This window comes from Xyrauchen texanus, chromosome 47 (genome assembly GCF_025860055.1).
Source record: "Xyrauchen texanus isolate HMW12.3.18 chromosome 47, RBS_HiC_50CHRs, whole genome shotgun sequence".
Classification (NCBI taxonomy): domain Eukaryota; kingdom Metazoa; phylum Chordata; class Actinopteri; order Cypriniformes; family Catostomidae; genus Xyrauchen; species Xyrauchen texanus.
This window is the reverse complement of record NC_068322.1, coordinates 8,614,277-8,638,875: the sequence shown is the minus strand read 5'-3', so window position 1 is coordinate 8,638,875 and position 24,599 is coordinate 8,614,277. Positions and strand designations below refer to the sequence as shown.

The following is a 24,599-nucleotide window of genomic DNA, read 5'->3' as shown; positions in this document are numbered from 1 at the left end:
TTTTCTGATTTCATGTTTTATTTCAGAATTTGGCATTGTTTTATGATTTGTTCATTTGTTTTTGCCATTGTGTTTGCACGACGGTAGTAGGGCCACGCTGCATTTTAGTATATAATCAATATCCTAAAAGATATATAAAAGTTCATTAAAAGTTAAGCTCAATCAACAGCATTTGTGGCATAGCCTAATGTTTTTACCACAATTTATTTTGACTCGTCCCTCCTTTTCTTAAAAAGCAAAACTCAAGTTAAAGTGAGGCACTTATAATGGAAGTGGATGTGGCCGACTTTTGGAGGGTTTAAAAGGCAGACATTTGAAGCTTATAATTTTAGAAAAAATTCATAATTTCCCTGTTAAAACTCAAATTATTTGTGCTGTAAACTTGAACTGTGTTGTTTAAATTGTAATTTTATAGTCATTTATAGGGTTTGTTGATATTACATCATCAAGGCAACAAAGTTGTAAAATTGGCTGTAACCTCACACAGAAAAGGATAGTAAGAGATTTTATCACACTAAACTCACGCTTACACACATATTGTTAATGTCTCGTGGCTATACTTTTGAAAAAGTTAGTATTTTAACTTTCAAAAATTGGCCCACATTCACCTCCATTGCAAGTGCCTCACTGCAACCCAGATTTTTGCTTTTTTTTTTTTTTTAAAGCAAAGGATGGGCAAATTAAAATTATTTTCGTGTTAATCAACATTATGCAACAAACAGTTGTTCTTTAAGCTAAACTTGTATTGAACCCATAATATTCCTTTAAATTCCAACATTTGAAAAGCACAGTAAACTTCAATCAATGCAGTTTTGGTTTCAGCATTTACATCCTTTGAGATGGCGAGTACCAAAAGTTCTTGATCATTTTAATGTTTTTTTCTCTCCAAACTTTGCATCACCACTTCAGTGCAGTACAGGCTAGAGACAGACACACAGACACACACACACACACACGTCACAGTTGTTCATTTTTCCTATTGTACATCTTAAGAGCTCCTTGCTAAAATTAAGAACTTTTGATCCTGTAAGCAGAGCACAATACATCATCTATCAATTACACACAAATAATCCAGTGAAAGTTTTCACTAACGACCAACATGAACTGTAGGATTCAGTGATAATAATCACTGCTGTCATCATCAATATCGGTTCATATCAGCATCCTGTAAGATTTGTCAGAGCTCCAACTGAATGTCTCAAAGGTTTTGTAGTCCATCAGACAGTTCAGGACTACAATTCTCAGTCTGCATCATGTCAATCCATTCTCTGCCAGTACGAATTAGCAGGAGCTGCCAAATGCGAGAGGCGTCATCATCAAGCATGGCAAGCCGAGGAATGTCTTGAATGTTAAAACACACTGGCCTTTCAAAGAACAACTTGGACATCCCCTTCAATACAGATTAATGGAGATGAAGATGAAAAAACTAAAAACATGAAGTCTTGAGGGCAGTGTGGGCTTTTAGATGGATTCACAGAGTAAAACTCATGATCTGAGGTTGACTAACAGATCAGCCACAGCCAAACACATCTCTCTCACACATATCCAAAAACCCTGATTGCATGAAAACGTAACATGTACACTCTCAGCGACGCTCTCTGCATCTTGGGAGAGAGTTTTTATGGAGTGCAGATGAGTCTTGGTTGATGGGGCAGTCATTTATGAGTTTGGAGGCAGTAATGATTCTGGATTTATTTGTGCCGGCTTCCCCTCCTCTTCATGGCAGCCGTGCACTGTGGGCAGTACCACTTCCCTTTGGGTGCCTCGGTCAGGCCAACACAGCCGTAGTGGAACCATTCGATAGGACACTGAAAGGAAAGACAGGAAGAGAGTCAGAATCAAACTAATCTCACATAGCCAGATATCTGACTAAAAAGCAAAAGACCTGGTCCACATTGCAGCTTTTTGTTGCCTAGAGCAGCCCACTTAGTCAGGAAGAGACAAACTGATCGACGTGTAAAGTGATCAATCCCGTTTTCGTTTCATGTGCTGTTTAGGGATGGGTTAACTGAAATGGATTATACTACAATCATAGACCAGTATAAAAAAAATAAAACCACTAACCTGGTAAACTTTTACAAATACAGAGATTAGTGATAATTTCATCCTCAAAAGGTGTTTGAACAACCCGATACCTTGTAAGCACGACTTTGTTTCCAGCTGGACTGATATAAAAAGCCTTTGCTTTTCTTACTGGAATTTGTGCAAGGCCAGCCAATCAGTTACTAGCTTGGCAGATCAAGAAAGTCCTTTTCAGTTCTGTGTGCAACATGCATCTCCTTTGCCATCTCAGGCTAAGATTAAGATCAAACCAATAATTTCCTCTATCTACACTATGCTTAAACTTACAGATTTACATGACTTCAACAATCAAAAAAATAACCATTAGATAGCAGACCAATTTGATACTGAAAACATCCTCAGTTTGTCCATTCTGGTGATGTGCTTGCCCTTGAAGCAGACGGAAAATGAAATTTATATAAACAGCTGTCAGCGTACTTCATTTTCTCTTTCTGGAACACGAGCACAATAACACTGATTACTATTTCTAATAGAGAGGAGGTTTGCTCTTATCATTAGACATCATCTCAGCTTGCCCGAGGGTCTCGTTGCAAGTACATGGAAAGCACAAGAGCTTTCAGAGCCCAGTAAAAGATAGCATATTGTCTGTTCTTTGAAGAAGAAACATGGGTGTGTGTCTCTGGAGATGATGAGGTGACTTACATCTTGGTTATCACAGCCGACCATTTCTCCGTATGACACCTGCACAGAGAGAGAGAGAGAGAGAGAGAGAGAGAGAGAGAGCGAGCTTAGAGATAAACACACACACACAGCTGCAGCAGAGGCACGCATACACACGCCTCCAAAAACAAAGATTCTCAGCGAGTTTTGTCTTTGATGTCTACTTGAAGACACACACACACACACTTCTATTTTTGATACACAAAAGCAATATTACTTTGAGGATATAAGACAAATGTATTTGGGGAAGACAATTCTTTTGCACGCATACAAAACATTGTACACACACGTGCACGCACACAATTCATCTGTAAACCAGCATGTGGATTGAAGTGATCCACTTCACCTCTCTGAAGAGCTTTTTAATTTGAATTTATGATCCTGTGTTAGAACTGGGGGTGTTTCGAAAATAAGTATATTTAAAACCAGCCGTGGTTGATTTCGTTTCTACACAATGAAACTGAGGCAGATAAAATACTTGAGAAAAACATTAAATATAAAAGAGCCATTGACAAATATGGTTGTCCAATATTATAAAATTATGAATCTATTACAAATCTAGTTAAAAACACGTATTTTTACAAAATATTTAATGACTTTAAAAATGTCATGTGGCCTTACAAAAGTTATTAAAATATGTTCCTTGCACCTTGAATACATAAGATTGTACACAAATGTATCTTTAACTTCAAAAAGTAAAAAAAACTAATAATTTTTTAATCAAGAATATGAAGACGTTTTCCCAGGGATCTTCCAAATGACCTGTACAAAATGTGCTTTTTCATGAAAATATCAAAACATCTGATATATTTTTATAGCTTCACATATCATCTATAGCAGGGGTTTTCAAACTTTCTAAGCCCAGTACCCAAATATGATGTTTTGTGTTTACCTGGGACCCACACTGAAATAAATACAATGAAAGCTGTATTTGCTATATCCATTAATTTACTCGCTTTTTTTATAACTAAAACATTTCTGATTTAGACATCCATCAAAAAAAAATATTATTCCACAGACTCAAAAACCTATGAACTGAAATTAAACATTTGAACAGCACACAAACATGCACACTCAAATTGTAAAATAAATGTTGAAACTGAAAAAATAAAAAGGAAAAAAATAAATCAATTGCATGTTTTTTGAACTTGTCCAAACCAAAATATTTTTAACCCCTACTAACATGTACAAAACAAATACCACAGTGACTACAATTATTGTGTGTGTATGTATATATACATATATAGCGCCCTGGAAAAATTAAGAGACCACAGCAAAATTATCATTTACTATTTTAAGGTATGCGTTTGAGTAAAATTTACATTTTTTGGTTTATTCTATTAAGTACTGACAACATTTCTCCTAAATTCCAAATATTGTCATTTAGAGCATTTATATTCAGAAAATTAAAAATGGTCAAAATAACAAACAAGATGCAGTTTAGACCTGGAATAATGCAAAGAAAACAAGTTCATATTCATTTGTAAACAGCACAATACTAATGTTTTAACTTGGGAAGAGTTCTGAAATCAGTATTTGGTGGAATAACCCTGATTTTCAATCACAGCTTTTGTGCATCTTGGCATGTTCTCTACCTTTCTATTCTGATTCAAGCCTTGCTGAAGCACCCCCAGATCATCAACGATCCTTCATTAAATTTCACAGTGGGGGCGAGACACTGTGGCTTGAAGGCCTCTCCTGGTCTCCGTCTAAACATTAGACAACCAGGTGGAGGATTTGTGATGATCTGGGGGTGCTTCAGCAATTTATTTGAAATTTGGGAGAAATGTTGTCAGTACTTTATAGAATAAACCAAAAATGTTAATTTTACTCAAACACATACCTATAAATAGTAATTCCAGAGAAACTAGTAATTTTGCAGTGGTCCTTTAATTTTTTCCAGAGCTAGCTATATATATATATATATATATATAAGTTTAAGTCAGAAGTTTACATACACCTTAGCCAAATACATTTAAACGTTACGCTTTTCACAAATCCTGACATTTAATCATAGAAAACCTTCCCTGTCTTAGGTCAGTTAGGATCACTATTTCAAGAATGTGAAATATCAGAGTAATAGTAGAGAGAATTATTTATTTCAGCTTTAATTTCTTTCATCACATTCCCAGTGGGTCAGAAGTTTACATACACTTTGTTTGTATTTGTTAGCATTGACTTTAAATTGTTTAACTTTGGTCAAACATTTTGGGTAGCCTTCCTCAAGCGTCTCACAATTAGTTGCTGGAATTTTGTCCCATTCCTCCAGACTGAACTGGGGTAACTGAGTCAGGTTTGTAGGCCTCCTTGCTCGCACATGCTTTTTCAGTTCTGCTCACAAATGTTCAATCAGATTGAGGTCAGGGCTTTGTGATGGCCACTCCAATACCTTGACTTTGTTGTCATTTTGCCACAACTTTATAGATATGCTTGGGGTCATTGTCCATTTGGAAGACCCAAGTTTTAAATTCATGGCTGATGTTTTGAGATGTTGCTTCAATATATCCACATCATTTTCCTTCCTCATGATGGCATCTATTTTGTGAAGTGCACCAGTCACTCCTGCAGCAAAGCACCCCGACAACATGATGCTGCCTCCCCCATGCTTCACAGTTGGGATGGTGTTCTTCGGGTTGCAAGTCTCAACCCTTTTTCCTCCAAACATAACGATGGTCATTATGGCCATACAGTAACATTTTTGTTTAATTTGACCAGAGGAAATTTCTCCAAAATGTAAGATCTTTGTCCCCATGTGAACTTGCAAAATGTAGTCTGGCTTTTTTAATGATGGTTTTGGAGCAGTGGCTTCTTCCTTGATGTTGGCAAGTTCTTAGTCAGGTAAAGATGTTATCAAATCACAGGTGATACCATGTGAATTTCAATATGACCACTATTCGTCATACTGATGTCTTTCCTGACATCAAACTCGTGAGCTTGTAGATTTCAATTTGAGAATGTGTACAATAAATAATTGTAAAAGTCATACACATTATGCAAGTAAAAATGTATTTTAGCTTTGCTCAGTTTATTGTACGTTTGCGCAGTATACCGTTACTAACAAAATATCATGGTAAATTGTCTGCACATATATAGCGCTCTTTTTTTACCTTAGAGATTACCAAAGCAGTTTACACTGTGTCCCAATCACCCATTCACACACACACTCATACACCAATGGCGACAGATCTGCCACGCCATTGGGAGCAACTTGGGGTTCAGTGTCTTGCCCTAGGACACTTCGGCATGTGGAGTCGTGTGGGCTGAGAATCGAACTGCCAACCCTGCGATTAGCAGCCGACCCACTCTACCAGCTGAGCCACAGCCGCCCCAAAAAGCCGCCATTAGCAAAATTTAATATAACTTGAGATTGGACAAGAAATCAAAGACCATTTGAAAATAATAATAAAAAGCCTCTATATGGCCAAGATCATTAAACAGCAGAAGGATGTCATTTAATGAAATAGTCACATGCGCTGTGCACCACAGTATGAGGCGCCTCTTTGCCCTGTCATCCATCCATCCATCCATCCATCCATCCATCCATCCATCCATCCATCCATCACACACACACACACACACACACACACACACACACACACACACACACTCTCTCTCATGGAGTGTGTCCAATAGTAGCCAGTGTCTTTAGTGTATAAATGTCTGTGAACTCTCAAATGAACCCTTTCTCCATTGCAGCCTGGAGATTTCAATAAAACATTTAACATGGAATCCAGAAAAATTAAAACAGAAAAGGCATAATTTGTATCTACAAGACTTTATGCAGTTCTTTTTGTCAATAAAGTAGAATACAAATAATGTGTAATTTCTTCAAAAATCTGAAATTTTGTAATTTGTTGCATAAGTATCAAGTTAGTATAGATACCGAGGTACTGGGGCTGGTATCGTACCGAATCCAAAATTTTGATATTGGAGCAACCCTTGTCTATGGTGTATCCAAAGATGAGATCCAGGCACCTCATTTTCATTGCATGTCTCACTTAAAGAGACAGTACCAATTTAGTTCTTGTTACAGATATCAATGTAAGTGCATATAAACAAAAATTGTACAAAATGTAGTAAATGTAGTAAGTGTAATAAATGTGTAAAAGCATAAATATTTACAAAATCATAATCAAATCAAAAAATGTTTTTTTTATGTGTGTGTTTTTATTTGGCATAGTAGTTTTGATATAGTAGCACTTAAATGATAAGCTTTATAATGTAATCATTACAATTATTTTAATTGTTTTATTTGTAACTCTACTTTCATTAGTAGGTTCAACCTTGTGAATAATTTGCTAAAAATGTGTCTGAAATTTCAAATAATGACAAAAGAGTGTATAATTAAAAATGCAATTTCATGACATCATATAAATTGATAGAATGTGAAATTTATACATTTGTACAAAAGCTAAATTGTGATTAAACTGATCAAAATATATATGTGAAAATGCCCACTTCTCGGTTTGCTTAATATCTTTTTCAGTTGCATTACTCTTACATGTTCTCAAAAGTCTGGCGAGTAAAAACAAAAATGTATGACCCAATGGCGATTCTTTCTCCAATGTGTCCGTAGAGGGTTGCTTTCTATGTATTCAGGAACTATGACAAAATGTAATTGCATAACACACAACAGTACAGAGCGATTGTTTGTAAGCTTATTTCTACTCTCATATTTCTGTTAGTTTTACAAAAATCGTAACTATTTTCCTAACTTATTTTCGTCCTGTTCTGAATTTCCACTACTTTTTCTCAAGCTTCGAGTGCTGTTGTGTGAGGAGACATTGTCTTATATTGTGTAAAAGAGACTCAGTTCGTTGAACTTGCCCACATTATGCATTAATGGTCTATACAAACAAACACAAACAAATGAAATAAAGGAATTTTTCATCTTTCTCTTTGGTTAGTATACACGGTAACCAGTGTCGTAAAAATGTCAAAAATAATGACAGCGCATCTGCCTCTGATAAAGCAAGCAAGAAGACTCAACTTTATACGAGTAACATGGCTCAACAAGCAACAAGAAGCAATAATTATTAGCATCAAATTAGCAACCAGACTTTAAGAATTCACAATAATACTTGAGGGAAAGACAAAGAAAGCATACCTGGTTACAGATACAGTATCGGGGTTCATTGGGGTCATATGTCCAGTCCACCTGGCTGCTGGTTTCCGTCTCTGTGACGGTGGTCTGAACCAGTTCATGAGCCAATGCCGAGGACGATGAGCAGGACGACAGGGAGGAAGAAGAGGAGGATGAAGAGGACTGGTGGTTGGAAGACTTTGTGTTTCCTCTATAAAAGTAAATGCCAGAGTGAGACTCGGTTTAATAAAATCATAGATGCATATGAAATGAGTCTTATATTTTATTTTTAGTACATAAAATGAGCCATTAGAAGATAAATTGTAAAAAAGGATGAAAACAGGACTACACAAGACAAAACCAATTTTGGAAGGGCTCAACCTCAGCATACTTTCAAGGGTGGCAGCAAGACAACTTAACTAAATTCTTTGAAATAAGTTATAATACAATAATAATGTATTCAATGCTAAAAACAGCTAAACATCAAGATCAAGAGGGGGTACAAAAATATTGTCTTTGACATTAATGGGGGATTTGGAGAAAAAAATCTAAAGGGAGTAAGAGTGTGTATCTTACTTGGTCTTGCGTCCCGTGCGGGAGTCTGTGCTGTTACTGGAAGTGAGGGGCTGTGTGAGTGTGTTAGCCAGTGCAGAAGACGTGTAACCACTGGAATCCCTGCTCAGAGCAAAGTCCTGCCCCAAGAAATCATTGTTCTTAACAGCCTCATAACTGGCCTTGAGACTGGACGTTCTCCTCCCCTCTTTCATCTGAAACACACAAAGATATCACAGGTCACACCTTTACAGCAGTAATGACCTTTCATTTATACACTGACTGATTCAATCGCTTTAAACCCACAGGAAGTGTGTAGATGCTTTTAAAAGTATCATTATCATGCCAAGAAAAAAAAACATTATATAAGCTGAAGAAAACAACTAACACAAAAACAATCGCTGATGGAAAAGAGTCTCGCTGGACCAAAATGGAAAAAAAGAAAAAAGCTTCTAATGAAAAATCCTAAATGATAGCACAGTTGATGTGATTTCCCGCACAACATCATAGGATATCAGAAGGGCCTCTGTGAAGTGAACTTTGAAATTAACTTGAGCTGAATGCCATGCAATCTGACTAGGGCGGTCGATTTAACGCCTTAATTCAGTTAATTTGACTAAAAATAACGCGTTAAAAAAATTAACGCCATTAAGTGCAATGCACCCTGGAATGTAATGTGGAAGATTCCTGAGAAATGCAAGCTTGTAGTATCACCTGTTTACTCCAGAGGGCAGTAAGTGAAACTTCAGCTGCTTGGCAATGCGCAGTTGCCATGCACACCCTTGAGCAGCAGCACAACACAAACATGCGTTACGTTCTTGTGTTCAAAACACTTGAGAGCGCAAATCCAAACTAAGATATCTCAAGATGTGTTCTAAGTATTAAACTATATTTAACTTGACACAGTGACCTACAAATGTTATGTTTATGATGCAACGCATCCAAGACGCTACACAAGCATGTCTGACGCAGCTGTTCATTGACGGATCCTTAAACAAGCCCTCATAATAAATCTCGAACTGATTGACAAATTCACTTGTGAAATGGATTGCTGTGAACTGTATGCCAATGATTGACTTATGATCAGTAATATGGTATTAAACAATACATTGTATTCTAAAACAGCTTTTTGTATCGTCTTATTAATGACGAACTCTTCTGCCACAAGAATGTAATGCATTTTTAATTATCTGAATATGTTTTTATTTTATATATATATATATTATATAATTTTTAAATATTTAAAGATAACTATGTATCATTATTTCATCATTATATATTGAATTATTGTTATATGACGGGCTTTCTCAGCAAATATTTGTATATGCGATTAATTAATCGGGACACCAAGTCATTTGATTAAAAATTTTAATTGATTGACAGCCATAACAAATATAAAAAAGGGCTACAAACAGTTGAAACGAGAAGTGAGGAGGGCAGGGTTCGTACACCTTTTCCAAGATCAAATTCAAGCACTTTTCAAGCACTTTCAAGGTCCATTTTACAGCTTTTTACAGCACCTTACACCACCGTTAATTACATACCAATACATAGTAAAAATTAATATTTAGTGTTTTTATCGCATTAAATGCTATAAACAGCCAAAATTGTGTTTTGTAATAGCAGCAGAAGTATCAGATATTTAAGCAAATCACAAGTTTTATTTTTCAAAATGTATCAGTGTCTAAGTAGACTTTGCTTACTATCTAACCTGCCTGAATCAATGTAAAAACAATTACCCCAAACAAAAATCACTCAACAATTATCAGTAAGATGCTGAAAATTACAGTTGTCAGTTAACTATGTTGCTGTATAAATGCTGAATTATCACCTTTAAAATGTTTAATCTCTTCATGGTTCATAACATACAGTAAGACAGCTATGGAGAGTAGCACTGAATGGGAGGATTTGAGCCAAATGACATGCAGCTGAGTCATTCTGTGTCAAATCAGACAGAATCCAGGAAAACAGTTGCTGCACTCTCTTAGATTTTGCTCAAAGTTTATGCTACCCTGAATGTCAGTCTTTTCACACTTTTTTCCAAATCCAGGGCATGCCGTACAAACTTGTAATGGTTCAGTCATATTTACATGTTTGTCTTCCACCCTACAAAATGTGGGCTGCCTGTGAATAATACTTTTCATTATATTAATTTAATGTACAAATATTTCTTCCCAGATAATGTGATTTCCAGGCTTTAAAACTGAAGTAATTTCAAGGGCTGAAAATAAGACAGGATTTGAAAAAATTAAGAATTTTTTTAACAGGCCTTGGTTTTGGCACACATTCTTGATATAGACAAGGTTTTAACAAAATCTGAGACAGTGCAACAACAACCTGTAATTCCATTTTAACCCAGAAGACTCTGACAGTGCACCTGCCTGATAAATAGCCTATATGAATTAATTATTATAAAAAAATTTCATTTCCAAAACATATACATTTATCTACTGGAATAGAGCAGTGTAAATATTGCATGTATGACACTCCATCTGACACGATTTCTGTTCAGCAATCAACGATTGTTGTTATGCACTGGACTAACGTTTGCAGGTTTTAATTTGCGGGTAGTTAACGTTACATTTACTGTGCTGTAACTTTGGCTATGTTCACAAATGAACGTGTAACGGACATGCAATACTAACATTACATCATCACACCAAGTACTTGTCACAAAATGCGAATTCCTAGCTAAGTTAGCAGTTACTAGCGTAAACAAATAGGCGCTAATGTGTACAGTAGGCTACTTCAGTTGACTTAATTGAAAAGTTTATGACTTACCTTTCATGTGACTCGAGAGAGCAGACTCGCCCATTGTGAAAAGCTGCACGTCTTTTTTGCAGACTTTACACGAGGCAACTCGTGGGGTTTGTCCCCGTTTAATCCATGATTTGAATTTCACATCTTCCAGCCAACGTTCATTGAAACGACAACCTACCGGCATGTTGCAGTAGTGGTTTCATCATGGGGGCGGACAGCGGAGTCACACGTGCGGCAGATCGCAGTGCCAGTCACACATGCAAGCGCGCACCGCAGTTTTCATTTTAGGCTCTCTAACATTTTATTTCTCCATTTAATAAACAGACTATTCAGTCACATAGGTATTTGTTGTGGGGAAAAAATACAATTTCAAGCATTTTCAAGCATTTTATCCAAAATTTAAGCACTTTTCAAACCTTGAAAACACAACAACAAAATTCAAGCATTTTCAAGGATTTCAAGCACCCGTACGAACCCTGGGAGGGGTGTACAAACAGATCTAGAATTGGAGTGGAAGGGGGGGGGGGTTGGTAGTTTTACCTGAGCGGTGGCTTGTACTGCCTGGGCTGCTGCCATGGAAATAGCCCCGGCCCCCACGGCAGGCCCAGCAGGAAGCGGGCTCAGGTTGAATGAGGTAAGAGACTGGGAGGAGTTTACGTTAAAGACGCTGTTAGAGGATGATGTGCTGTTTACTCTGCAGCCTGAAACACGCACAGGATCACATTTATTAGTCATACAAAGCAAAAAAAAAATTTATTATTATTATTATTTCATTGCACTAGTCAGTAAATTATAAGACCACCTTACCAAAACATATACTTTTAATACAAATTCTGCAGTGTAAAATGTATTTAGTGGAATCAGTGCTTTCTACAGATGCATATGTAATCTATGACACTAGTCATAAGCCAGGCCTTAACCAGATGTGCTGAGATTTTGATTTTAACACATTCAAGTTGTTAGACAAGAAACAAAGTATGGTAATATCAGGTTTATATTAAGATGTGACATGTGTTTTTATAAATACGACTCATAAGAGAAAGTGAGAATACACGTTTTGTTCCTGATGTGCTCTTGAGCGTAAATGAATGAGTGTGAGCGGACAAGTGTTTTTTACCTGGAGTGTTTTCTTTAGAGGCATCTGATGTGAGTGTAGAGAGCAGGGCCTCTGATTTAAACTTCTTTTCTGGTACGTGTTCAGTCGTGTGGTGGGCTGGTGTGCTGTACTTCCTCTCTGTCAACAAAAACACACATGAAACAGGTCAGAGGAGAGGGACAGCAAGTTTGGGGATGGAGAGAGTGAGAGAAAAGAAAGATGGCAAGGGCTTGGAGGCAGGGCTTACTCTCAACAGTTGTGTGCGAGTGGACATGGTGGTTATTGACAGGCTGGGAGGGGCTGTCCATCTCCAGTGATCCTGAAAAGGGTCGAATTTACATTACAAACAGCTTCAGAAAGGAAATCAGCACAAAGTCTGAATTGCATAGAAGAGTTTGTTTGTTTAAGATTAAGAAAAAAATGCTTCATTCTCTTTTTATTACGAGGCATTGTAAGATTTTATTAGGGGTGTGCAGCAAAGCCATTACCTGCATCTGTTCCTATTGAAAAAACAATCTGTATTCGGATAGAAACGGATATGGGCGGAGTATAAACTGGAAGTGTCAAAACTAAATGAAAATCACATTTTTAAATGTTACTCCATTACATTTTTTAGTTTCTATAAATATAATATGCCCTGTACATGCTTATTCATTATAGTAGCCTAAAATGTTATAATAATAATAATTATTATTATTATGCTATTATTTTATTCTTTTTTAACCAGATGAAGCTGAATAAGTGGGCTACGTTAAGTGTGTTTTCTACTCATATTTATGACATTAATACGTCCAGTATAACAACATTATTCTTGAGGCACAAGGTGTTGTGTTTTTCCTATGTAAACATGCGCTGGACGAACGTCCTTGACTGCTGCACCACATTTCACTGTTCCTTCCAAGTCTCACGCAGGACCGGCACATTTTTAGACACCATGTCAAGTTAATAATAAAAAAAAATATTTAAAAAAAAGCATGTCGAGACACCTACATTCTGTTTTATTCATTGTGCTGCATCTAGTTTATTTTTAGAGCAGGTGTCAGAAAGATTTAATGTTTTGAACAAGTTCAGGTTGAAAAGAGGTGACTGTTACAATGTTTAGCATTATTCCAGATTATTCAGCACCAAGCAAAGTTTCAGCACTTGATAAGCAGCCATGTATTTTACTTCTGCTCTAGCGTGCTGAGGGTCTGCCGTACCTTGTATGTTTGGTTACATTACTGTTACGAATGTTGCCTATGATGCAGCATTATGCACAATACACTGCAACATCAGAATATAAGTTCCAGGTGAAAGTAAAGTAAATAAGACAGGAATATATTACTATTGTATACATCAAATCCTCAAGGTAATAATAGTAATACTGTATCATATTATAATGACAAACTGGACAACAATAAATAATTGTTGTAGGTTTTGCACACACCGTTCATTAAAAAAAAAGGTGTTTGTAAAAATAGATGTAGGTTTTTATCACTGTATTATGAAAAACACACATTAATTATCTTTAGATTTTTGCTTCATTAAACCTTTTGAATGTACTTTGCTACAATGGCTGATAGGATGAATTTAAAATATTTTAAGCTAATGTTTTTTTTAAATGGGACCCATGTTGGTTGGTTGCTTGGGGCCTCAGAAATCATAAACGAACCCCTGTGCGTGCAATGTTAACAGCTTTGTTGATTATAAACAGGAACGTATAATATACGTATATAAATATAAGATGCAGTATAATGCCATTTGCATGTGAATTAACAGGTTTAGAAAGGTTTATACATCTGTAACCTCTTAAGTTCAGTAAATAAAAATGCTCCTTCACTGCGTGTGCTCACACTAAACTCAACAAGTGCTCAATGTGTTGCTGACAGCTGCACGAGAGAGAGAGAGAGAGAGAGAGAGAGAGAGAGAGAGAGGGAGGGAGAGGTAGAGCGGATTTACTCGTGCATCTTCTGGAATTACAGTTTGATTAAAAAAAAAAAAAGTTTATTGATTTGATTTATTAATCTGTATCTATTGGTTTAATAATTTACAGCTGCACTGTAAAGTGAATAAAAGTGTGCAGGAATTTCCCGCATTATAAACGTGGAATTTCTATTTTTTCCTCTCTTGTCATATACTGCAAGGTGGGATAAATCAAAAGGTCACCATGGGCCAACTTTGGCCCGCGGGCCCCAGTTTGAGCATTTCGGCTACAGGAAACAGAATTGATTAGTTCACCTCCCGACTCGGCCTTTGGAGTCTTTCATTCATTTGTCATGTGACTGCTACTAGGCTCAGCATTAAAGACAAATTATGTACATTTTTCTCTTAACAGCTTCCAGTTCATTGTGTTGCAGTTGTTTGTATCACGATAAATACATGTAGTGTGACAATAAAATACATTCTAAAATCATAAGAATTGTCATGATGAGTTAATGTATTTAATGCAGGAAGTGTTTACAAGATATTTTCTGTCAAGTAGGGCTGGGCGATATGGCCAAAATTGTTATCACGATAATCTAAAGCTTCAACTAACACTTTATTACCAGATGTTCAATGTTACAGAAAAGAACCATCATAACGGAAACATTCACAAATATATATCGTATATATTGCAAGTAATAAAGAATCAAAAATTTGAGACTAGAAATGCTTTGTGAAACTGTAAAGGCAAAAATACAATCAAACTAACCGCTTGTATTAAAGGAAGGTTGGGAGTATAATCAATTCTGTTTCCTGTACAAATCCTATGCGGCTGTCATGTGAAAAATGAATGAAAGACTCATACCCGAAGACTCGGAAGGTGAACTAATCATTTCTGTTTCCTGTACAGAGCCTGCACGCAGAGTCCAATGTGAAATGAACGAAAAAAAGAGCACGGATTTTGCGCATGACAAAATGAACAAATCACTCTCTGAGACTACTCGTTCTTTCGAGACAAAAAAGATTTGCTCAAAATGAACGAATTGTTTATAAAAGACCCATCACTAAAGAGGTGTCAAACAACTGTAAAATGTCAAGCACACATTTTGCAGTGAATATTAGATACAAATACAAGCATGAAAAGAAATCAATATAGACTACAAACAGGTGAATTCGACATTCGTTTTAAGTCATTACTCGTGCCTTTCGGAATACGGCATTCGGCTTTGGGCACATCCTTAGTTTTTATGTTTACTCTCGTTAAGTAAAGCCGTTCAAACTCACGTCTCTCCAGGATCTCTGTGATACCAGCATTATCCGCCTCCAGCTCCATTTTGAACTTAGCCAATTCCTGATCCAATTTCCGCAAATGACGATCAACCTAAACAGAGCCCCAAATACAAGATCAATAAATAGTAGATTTCTCCCACCAGGGCCTTGTGCATGTACCATCATTAATGTTGGATCAAGCATATGAAAAGGCAGCAGTGTTTGTAAACAGTGGGAGTAAAGGCAGCTCTAACAGTCATCCTACCATTCACTATTTGTGATTGGCTGCCACCTACAGTAGCAAATGATGTACTGACACAACAGTAGATGCATCAAATCTTATGCTGTTGTGGTTTTACTCACCAGATCATAAATTTGATTGGCTAACTGGACTTTTTCATCTGCATCTTCCAAAGCTTTATAATAATCCTGATGGAGACAGAAAGAGAAGGATGTTTTTCTAAAAGACCCTGGACAAGGATTGAAATAAGTTCCTTTAAGGGATGCACAGATGCCATTTTTTCTTGACAGATCCAATACCTGAACCCTCTCAGTATTGGCCGATACCAATCCGATACCAGTTTGGTTTTTCCTTAATTATTTTTAAATATCTATGTCCCACAGTGTGGAACTGATTGGGAGTACACTTTTTGTGTTAAGAAACAAAAACCTCTAACTATGAATTACTTCATTTTAAAAAAGCAACATAAAAATATGTGTTGCCGATTAGGAAAAACTTTGCTCACTAGCCTGCTGGAAATTAATAGTAATTCCAGTGAATGCCTTTGGTAGAAAAGTCAGTTCTCTTTGCACATATTTGTTAACTTATTGCTGGACTTGTAAATACATTCAGATAATTTTTGTTGTTGTTTTTGTCTGTTTGGTTAACTAGAGTTGTAAAAGGATATCAGTCCAAATTCAATCGCATAGTTACAAAACAGAGGTCCTAATTATTGGACCAAAAAACCTCTAAAAACAAGCCGCTAAAATATAATTTGACTCTCGATGTACTGTTAGATCATCTTCAACAGCAAAAAACGTATATTGTTATATTTGATACCAATCTGTACTTTGAAAATCAAATTACCAATGTTTGTAGAACAGCATTCTTCCACCTAAGAAACATTGCTAAATTACAGCAGATGCTCTCCGTTGCGGAAAAACGAATTCATGCATTCATGACCTCAAGACTAGATTATTGTAATGCATTACTGGGTGGATGCCCAGCAAAATCAATAAATAAACTTCAATTGGTTCAAAATGCAGCTGCCAGAGTGCTGACGAGAACCAAGAAATATGATCATATTAGCCCAATTTTATCGTTATTACATTAATTGTTACATACCTGTTAAATTTCATATTAGTTTTATTTTATTTAAAATATTCCGTTAACTACGTACAAAGCTTTGAATGGTCTAGCTCTGCAGTACTTAAGTGACCTTCTAACATGCTATATTCCACCACGTTCCTTCAGATCACAAAATTCTGGCCTGTTAAATAGTTCCTAGAATATCAAAATCCACAAAAGGAGGTAGATCCTTTTTTCTATTTGGCTCTTTAACTATGGAATTGTCTCCTTTACACTGTTCGAGATGCAGACACACTCCCTCAGATAAAATCTAGACTAAAGACTCATATATTTAGCCAGGCATACGCCTAATTTATCCATCAACTCACAATAAGGCTGTTTTAGCGTAGTCTGCCGGAACCAGAAACGGTGATCATGATCTATAACTCTGCAATAAATTGAATGGAATCTATGCAATTATTATTATTTTAATTGTTTCCCTCTCAACCTTGGGACTCCTATCCTGAGGTCACCAGAACTGTCTGGATCCAGCTCCATTCCTGCTTGGTGTCGGGACTCCACTTCAAAGTGTCGTGAACGAGTGATGACTAAATGCAGCCGGTGCCAGCCAAACATCACTTAAGTTTAGAACGATGGACTTCAGAGGATGAACTGATGCCAACAATAAGACATGGGATACATCAATTGCCATTGCCTGAACCTTGGATTTAGGATAGACCTCACAGAAATTACCGGCCGGTTGAACCGTTATGCACCTCACTGATCTCTGCCTGCATCACCTCGATCTAATGATGGACTACACTCTTGAAATGGAAAACATAAAAGCCTTCATCAGCCAATTATCAAAGACAATTGTATATATGTGAACTTCTGCAGTTAATCCAGGATGGACTTCAAAAGACATTAGTCATTAATTTTACAATTGATAAAAAATATTTTTTTAAACCACTGGACTTTAACTACTTAGTTTACAAATTTTAAACAATGACTTGCACTATATATTCATGATGTTAGCCAAAGGGGAACTGACCCCCACAGTGAGTCTGGTTTCTCCCAATGTTATTTTTCTCCATTAATCATCATCTTATGGAGTTTTGTGTTCCTTGCCACAGTTGCTTTCAGCTTGCTCACTAGGGTTATAAATACAATTATTATTTAATTACTTATTTTTAAACAATTCACATTCATATTTTATCAAACTACATAATTTATAGATTATTTATAGATATTACGGTTTCATTTTCTGTTAATGCATGATTTTGTGTAAAGCTGCTTTGAAACGATGTGTGTTGTGAAAGGCGCTATACAAATATAAATGACTTGGCTTAAATAATAATAATAATTACTGATTCAGCGAAGTGTGCTGCGCATGCAGACTATATTATTTACTTTTTAAATGCAGCCTTTTGTGAATCACAAAGCTATTGCATGTCTTCAAGAGTCTTTAAATAAAATGCACGTCATATGGACTACTTTAGTGATACTCTTATTATTCTTTTATGTCATTCTTTGACCTTGACAGTAACAATCATGACTAAAACATGATATCGGATTTAGATTGGGCTCATCAAACCGATACTCTATTCTGTCTAAAACATTATTACCAGAGCCAATACTGATCCACTAATCGGAATGGTGCATCCCTAGTTCCTTTGTTCCCCAAGCAGGTGGTTGAGCAAGCAATCCACCCAAAACCATGAATAAATTGTTCACTTTTGCTTGGCTTAGGTTTGTGCCACTTACAATGTACAGACTTCTAACCAAATATCAAAAAGATACTAATCTTTCTAAATATTTCCTTACAATTATTCTATTACTTCTTATTATCTATTACAATTGATTAGTTACTCCTAGAAATATCACTTTTATTGTTGTGGATTAACCGAGATCTAGAGCAGTGTGAATGGAGTCATCTGTTCTTTACCTTTTTAATAATTTCCATCTGTTCTTCCCTCCATTCAGGTTTGTTCTTCTTAGCATTAGTAAAGAACTCATTTACCCGCTGCTCTAGCTGATCCATAGCATCTAAAAAAAATTAAAAGAGAATTCAATAACCCAGCATTCAGAAATGACAATAACACAGATGCGTAATGCCTGAGTCAGTGATTACGTAATGGTAATCACTGACTCTTTAGGGATGCGACGGAGGTAATAACTGAAAGGTTGCATGTTCAAACCCCACAAGGTGTGAACCATGAACTATCAGAAATGTACGCAAGGGATTTAAAGGTTAATCTCATTTTTCACCCATTCTCGCCTAAATAAAAATAATGAATTAGCTATATTTTGCATAAAGAAACTATTTTAGGATATCATAGGTGAGCTTTTAATGACAAGACCCCCCCTTCAGTCTGTAATGCAATAAAAAAACTCCCTCATTACTATAATACCATATGTAATATGAAATGTAAAATGTTTATAGTTTATTATTTAAATAAAAAGAATTTATAATCAACTTATGTAAAACAAAATACATCAGCAAAACGGATAATACTGAGATGTATATTAGCCCTTTAAATAATTTCTCTTATTACAAATTATGGTTATGAGAATTAGATTTTTATCCATAACAGTAATGAAAATTAGAGGGGAAATATTCTAAACTGACTCAATGCCATAATTCAAATTTGTTTAATAGTATTCATTTTCTTCATGCAAAATATAATTTGTATTGCATTTGACATATACTGTATATTTAATTTTGTAAAATTCAGCTATGATTGCTCCAATAAGAAATGCCCCATTAGCTAAATTTTGCAGAAATAATGACTAAATAGATCGAATTTTATGGCAAAATCAATTATGCTCCATGCAAAACCTATAAAAAGGTAACAAAAATACTAACATACAAAATAAGACTAACATGACCACTGTCATAATTCAAGAAAGCTACTAGAGACGATAAATATCAGAAGGGAGTTTGAAAACTTTTTCAACATACTCCGTAGACAGTAGAAATACCGCATTTATTTAAGAAAACAACGCAACCACGTCTCCAATCTTTCCTGATCAGAGTTACACCCATGCTGCAACTTTCACACGGTCTCATGCACTTCTCATCAGCATGCAACATCACACTCACTCGTCCTCCTCATTATGCATGCACATCACACTCCACACCATCACATCCCCGCCGTTATGAATGGCATTCTGTATTACACAATGGTAAATGTGATGTTTAATGCCAAAAGAGTGAGTTTGGAGTGTATTCGTACTCTGCACTTGCAGGTCCATCTCTCTCATTTCCGTAAACCTGTCGCGGAGATCCATGGGAAGCTGCTCGATCACTGCCGGGGAGAAAAACAAGAGCCGAGCGTTACTGTCTAACAGAGGCGACACATTTACGTTCCTAAAACAGCATCTCATACCCCCCAAAAAACTAATATGAACACGAACCATTAATAGACATCTTCTACTTACTTTCGAGGTAGTCCTCTAGGTACAGCATTCTGGCAGAAGGGGTTTTTCGAGCGTTTTAGGGAAAGGGTGTTTTTTAACAATATGGCGTCGCAGGCAGCGGAGAACTGAAGGGGAGAATAAAAACATGTTAGTTGGGGGAGGGGTTTGCGTCAAGAGCGTGCGATCTGATTGGGCAAAGAGGGAGTCGCGCAGAAGACGGTTTATGGGAATTGTAGTTCTTTAAACAACATAAATCGTAAATATAGGACTGTTCGTTTTTAATGCAGGAGGAGTATATTACATGAAAAGTTTGCTTTTGCTAGGTATGACAGCTGGAATGAACGACACTACAATTAAAATGAGAGACAAATAGAATGAAAGATAAAAGCCAAATGCATTTATCAAATGAACATAAATAAAGAGCAGTGGGGAGAAAAATACAACATATAGTGTAATATGTGCAATGCCAGTTAAAAAAGTAACAATTATAATATAAAACTACTATTAAAACAACAATGAAGCACAGGTAGATAAAAAAATGGAAACAAAGAAAAAGAGTGAAATGTACTCCATTAACAGAGAGTGGTCTAGTATTCAAATAGAGTTTTCCTTATTAATAAATGTATATAAAAAAAAATGTTTTATTAATGAACAGAGCATGAAATCAGTGTGTTTATTTGGTAACATATTGTGTCAACCCTTTTCTTCAGATGATAAGTAATAATAATTTACTCTGCTTTATATTTTATATTTATTTTTATAAACATTTTATCAGACACAAACAGTCTCAGTGCGTTGCATTTTAATTCAGCTTTGGCCTCAGGAGGGCAGCACTGACTCAATTTGGTATGTCAAGTGCCCTTAGATTCATTTCTGATTTCTCTAATTTAATCGTTTATTTTTCATTATAAATTATATTAAACTGTTTGAGTGAAAATGTTGTGCAAACCCCAATGATTATGATATAATCATGATCCTGCATGTGAATTTTCACATAACAATTTTTTGTTATGAGTTAACAAGGTTAATGTCACAAATGTGCATATTTGATGACTGATCAATATGATATGTCTTATATTATGTCACTGTAATCATTGAATCAGCACGCAAGTAACAGCGATAAAGAAGCAGGCTGTTTTATTTATATTACGTTTTTCGCTCCTGCATTCCAATCTATATCTTGATTAAATACTTCCTCGTGATCACGCAGCGTGTTTTCATCAGATGAATGGGAAGCTAAACGTGTGACGAGACACGCGCTGCGCGTGCAAGCCATTCGCGCATCAAAAGCCGATCAACTATTAGCCCTTTTCAGTTAATCATACCTGCAAAATCCAAGGTTTAATTTATATTTTGAATAGACTCAGATTTTTTAACCCCATGATGTGGGTTTATGTTTTCTCTTTTAATCGTTTAATGTCATTTTAAGTATGACCATGGTTAAGGTCAAGGAGGGTGTACTTTATATGCTGGATTGGAAATCTCATGGATTAATAATGGTGTTTTTCTTATTACACCAGTGTTGTTCTGAAAGCAAATAGAACCAAATGAAACAGGAGTGGTGGTGGCGTAGTCGTAATGGGCTAAAGCACATAACTGTTAATCAGAAGGTCGCTGGTTCGATCCCCACCGCCACTACCATTGTTTCCTTGAGCAAGACTAAACTCCAGGTTGCTCCGGGGGGATTGTCCCTGTAATAAGTGCACTGTAAGCCGCTTTGGATAAAAGCGATTTACAGACTTTACAATGTAAATGAAACACGGAATGTAGGCTGTCATCCGCACCGAAGCAATTAACAGAAAGTGAAGCGCTCGTAATGCACGAGTCTGTTGGGTATACTGCAGTCTAGTCACGTTTTAACTTTTTGTTTAGCCTCCCATTCAGCGGGGATCGTGTTACTGGCGTGCCAGTGATTACTCAGATTGACCCCTCATGATTACAGTTATGATTTGGTGCAGTCATGGTGGAAGAGGCTTTAGCCTATAAAACATTTAATTTAAATCTTTCCTTTTGAAGACAAAATTATCACACAGTCGTTGAGATGAAATGTTCTGCAAAGTGACATTGCACCTCAGCTCTCAATTTAGATCAAATAAAAAATATGCTCGAGATCATAAACAGGAAGCGTGGTTCTACTGGCAGTTCCAGTGTGAAAGCGATATCTAGATGTCTTTTTTTTTTAGCCATATCTGAGTTTCCTGCTGCTATTTGCACACTTTCACTGAATGTCATAGACTGTCAGTCATCAGCTGTTCGGATGTTCCAAATCTAACGATGCAGACTGTAATGTATTTGTGTATTTATTCTTGCGCTGTTTTTCCTAATGATTACTTTTTAATTTTTATATATATAAAATATATATAATAACGGTCTGTGTGGGTCCTAATGCCCCTGTATAATGATGGGGACATTATACTGTAAAAAAGGCACTGTCCTTTGGATGAGATGTTAAACTGAGGTCCTGACTCTCTGTGGTCATTACAAATCCCAGGACACTTCTACTAAAGAGTAGGGGTGTAACCCTGGTGTCCTGGCCAAATTCCCCCCATTGGCCCCTATCTATCATGGCCTTGTATTAATCTCCATCCCTGAATTGGCTACATCACTCTACTCTCTCCCTCCTCCCCACCAATTTCTGGTGCACTATGGCTGCTGTTGCATCATCATCCCTGTGTTTTGAGTGCCTAGAAAAGTGCTATATAAATGTAAGGAATTATTATTATTATAGATATTTGTATAAGAACTGCACATGTTTTCAATTAAAGGAATAGTTCACCCACAAATGAAAATTGTCTCATCATTATTCTCCCTCATCCCATCCCAGATGTGAATGACTTTCTTCTGCTGACCACAATTACAGATTTTTAGAAAAATATCTCAGCTTTGTAGGTCCATAAAATGCAAGTGAATGGTGAACAAAACTGTGAAGCTCCAAAAAGCACATAAAGGCAGCATACAAGTAATCCATTTGACTGTGGTGCTTAAATCTGTGCGTCTGTTCTAAAACCTAGTGAGCTTCCTTCAGATGCAGGCAGCACTTTCAGACATCGTGCACTCCTGATGTGAAGGCTGTTTCAAAAAGTAGGTATTTTAATTATGCTGCCTCTTAATATATCTTGTTTGAAGAAAGTCATACACGAATGCATGAGGGTGAGTAAATGATGAGAGAATTAACATTTTTGGGGGGTAAACTACTCCTTTATGACACTTTAAAAATATAATACCATCATAATGTGAATCTGAAAGACATGTTTCAAGTGTTAGGCATGAGTAGAAACAAACTTCAGTATTGTTTCAGCATGAAAGACTTCTTAAAGTAATAGTTCACCCAAAACTGAAAATTCTGTCGTCATTTACTCACCCTCAAGTCATTTTCCAGACCAAATGATGTCTTTATTTCATATACAATTTACTTCAAATAGAGTAAATGTTTTCAAGCTGCTGTATCATTTCCTCTTAAAATAAAGCTTGTGGTGATCAAAACTTCTTTATTAAAGCCACTGTATGGAATGACCACAAGATAGTGTCACACTTTACATTAGTGTGTTTTTGTATTATAACTACGCACGTAAGTATACTCAGATAAATAACATCTAATTATGCAATTGTTTTATAAAGCAACCCATACATAAACTGAATTATTACTATTGTAAATAATTATATTTGCATGTAGCAAGGATATAAAGTGGTATCCAGGACAGCTGCAGCACAATAATATTTATCAACACATTCCCAGATAATAGCAGATTGTGACTGTCTCAAGACAATAACACGCCCATCAGATCTGACCTCTTCACCCCTGCATACCATCTCTCCAAGGCGGGGATCTGGACACATTCCAAGGACTGTTGATACATGGGATGGGATTCATGTAATGACTATGGTAATATAGCAATAGGCATAAAAGAAGTGTTCCAAAACGGGCGGGGCTTTGTGGCCCTGACGTTGTACATTATTGGTCAGGTTTGAGCTATTATAAATAGTAATTCTTACATTTTAAATAGCTACACAGTATTCGCTGTTTTACTTAAATGTAATGTCTATTAAAGATTAACAGTGTTATTAATGTGTTTAATATTTTCTTTTTTATATACATTTTTGCCCAGACCGCTGCTAAAGCAGTATCGCTCGAATGGTGGTAGCTGTTACATTTCTCAGCGCTGTGGAAGATGGACCAATCAAAGTTGTTTGTGATTAGTGGATGGCATTTTTTTTTATACTTTAAAGAGATTGCTGTAGCAACACATTTAATTTTAATGTCATGTACATATCATTAGAATTAATTTTTATATGATTATTCGTTTCGGTGTATAAAATCAGCAGTAAAAGAAGATGTCATAAGATTTGACTCCGACTCAAAAATGATTCGCTTTTCTGAGCCACAATGCGCCCCCTGGAGGATGGCATGTATGTCTTATAGGAAAAAGCCAAGACTATCCCGTCCCTTGATTAGGATGTATGTAACGACCAATGCTTTGCCTCTAGGA

The 24,599-nt window shown here is 36.2% G+C and overlaps 1 protein-coding gene across 1 annotated transcript; it reads right to left on the bottom strand.

The window, feature by feature from the left end:
* Positions 1 to 595: 595 nt before the first annotated feature.
* LOC127639003 (inhibitor of growth protein 3-like) lies at positions 596 to 20,274 on the bottom strand. The gene is made up of 12 exons (XM_052120801.1): positions 20,134 to 20,274; positions 19,929 to 20,000; positions 18,638 to 18,738; positions 15,768 to 15,833; positions 15,420 to 15,516; positions 12,481 to 12,552; positions 12,255 to 12,371; positions 11,678 to 11,838; positions 8,402 to 8,592; positions 7,850 to 8,036; positions 2,725 to 2,763; positions 596 to 1,808 (listed from the first exon to the last, which is right to left on the bottom strand). The coding sequence occupies exons 1-12, from the start codon at positions 20,159 to 20,161 to the stop codon at positions 1,692 to 1,694; spliced, it is 1,248 nt and encodes a 415-aa protein (XP_051976761.1). The 5' UTR covers positions 20,162 to 20,274; the 3' UTR covers positions 596 to 1,691.
* Between the last annotated feature and the right edge of the window lie 4,325 nt (positions 20,275 to 24,599).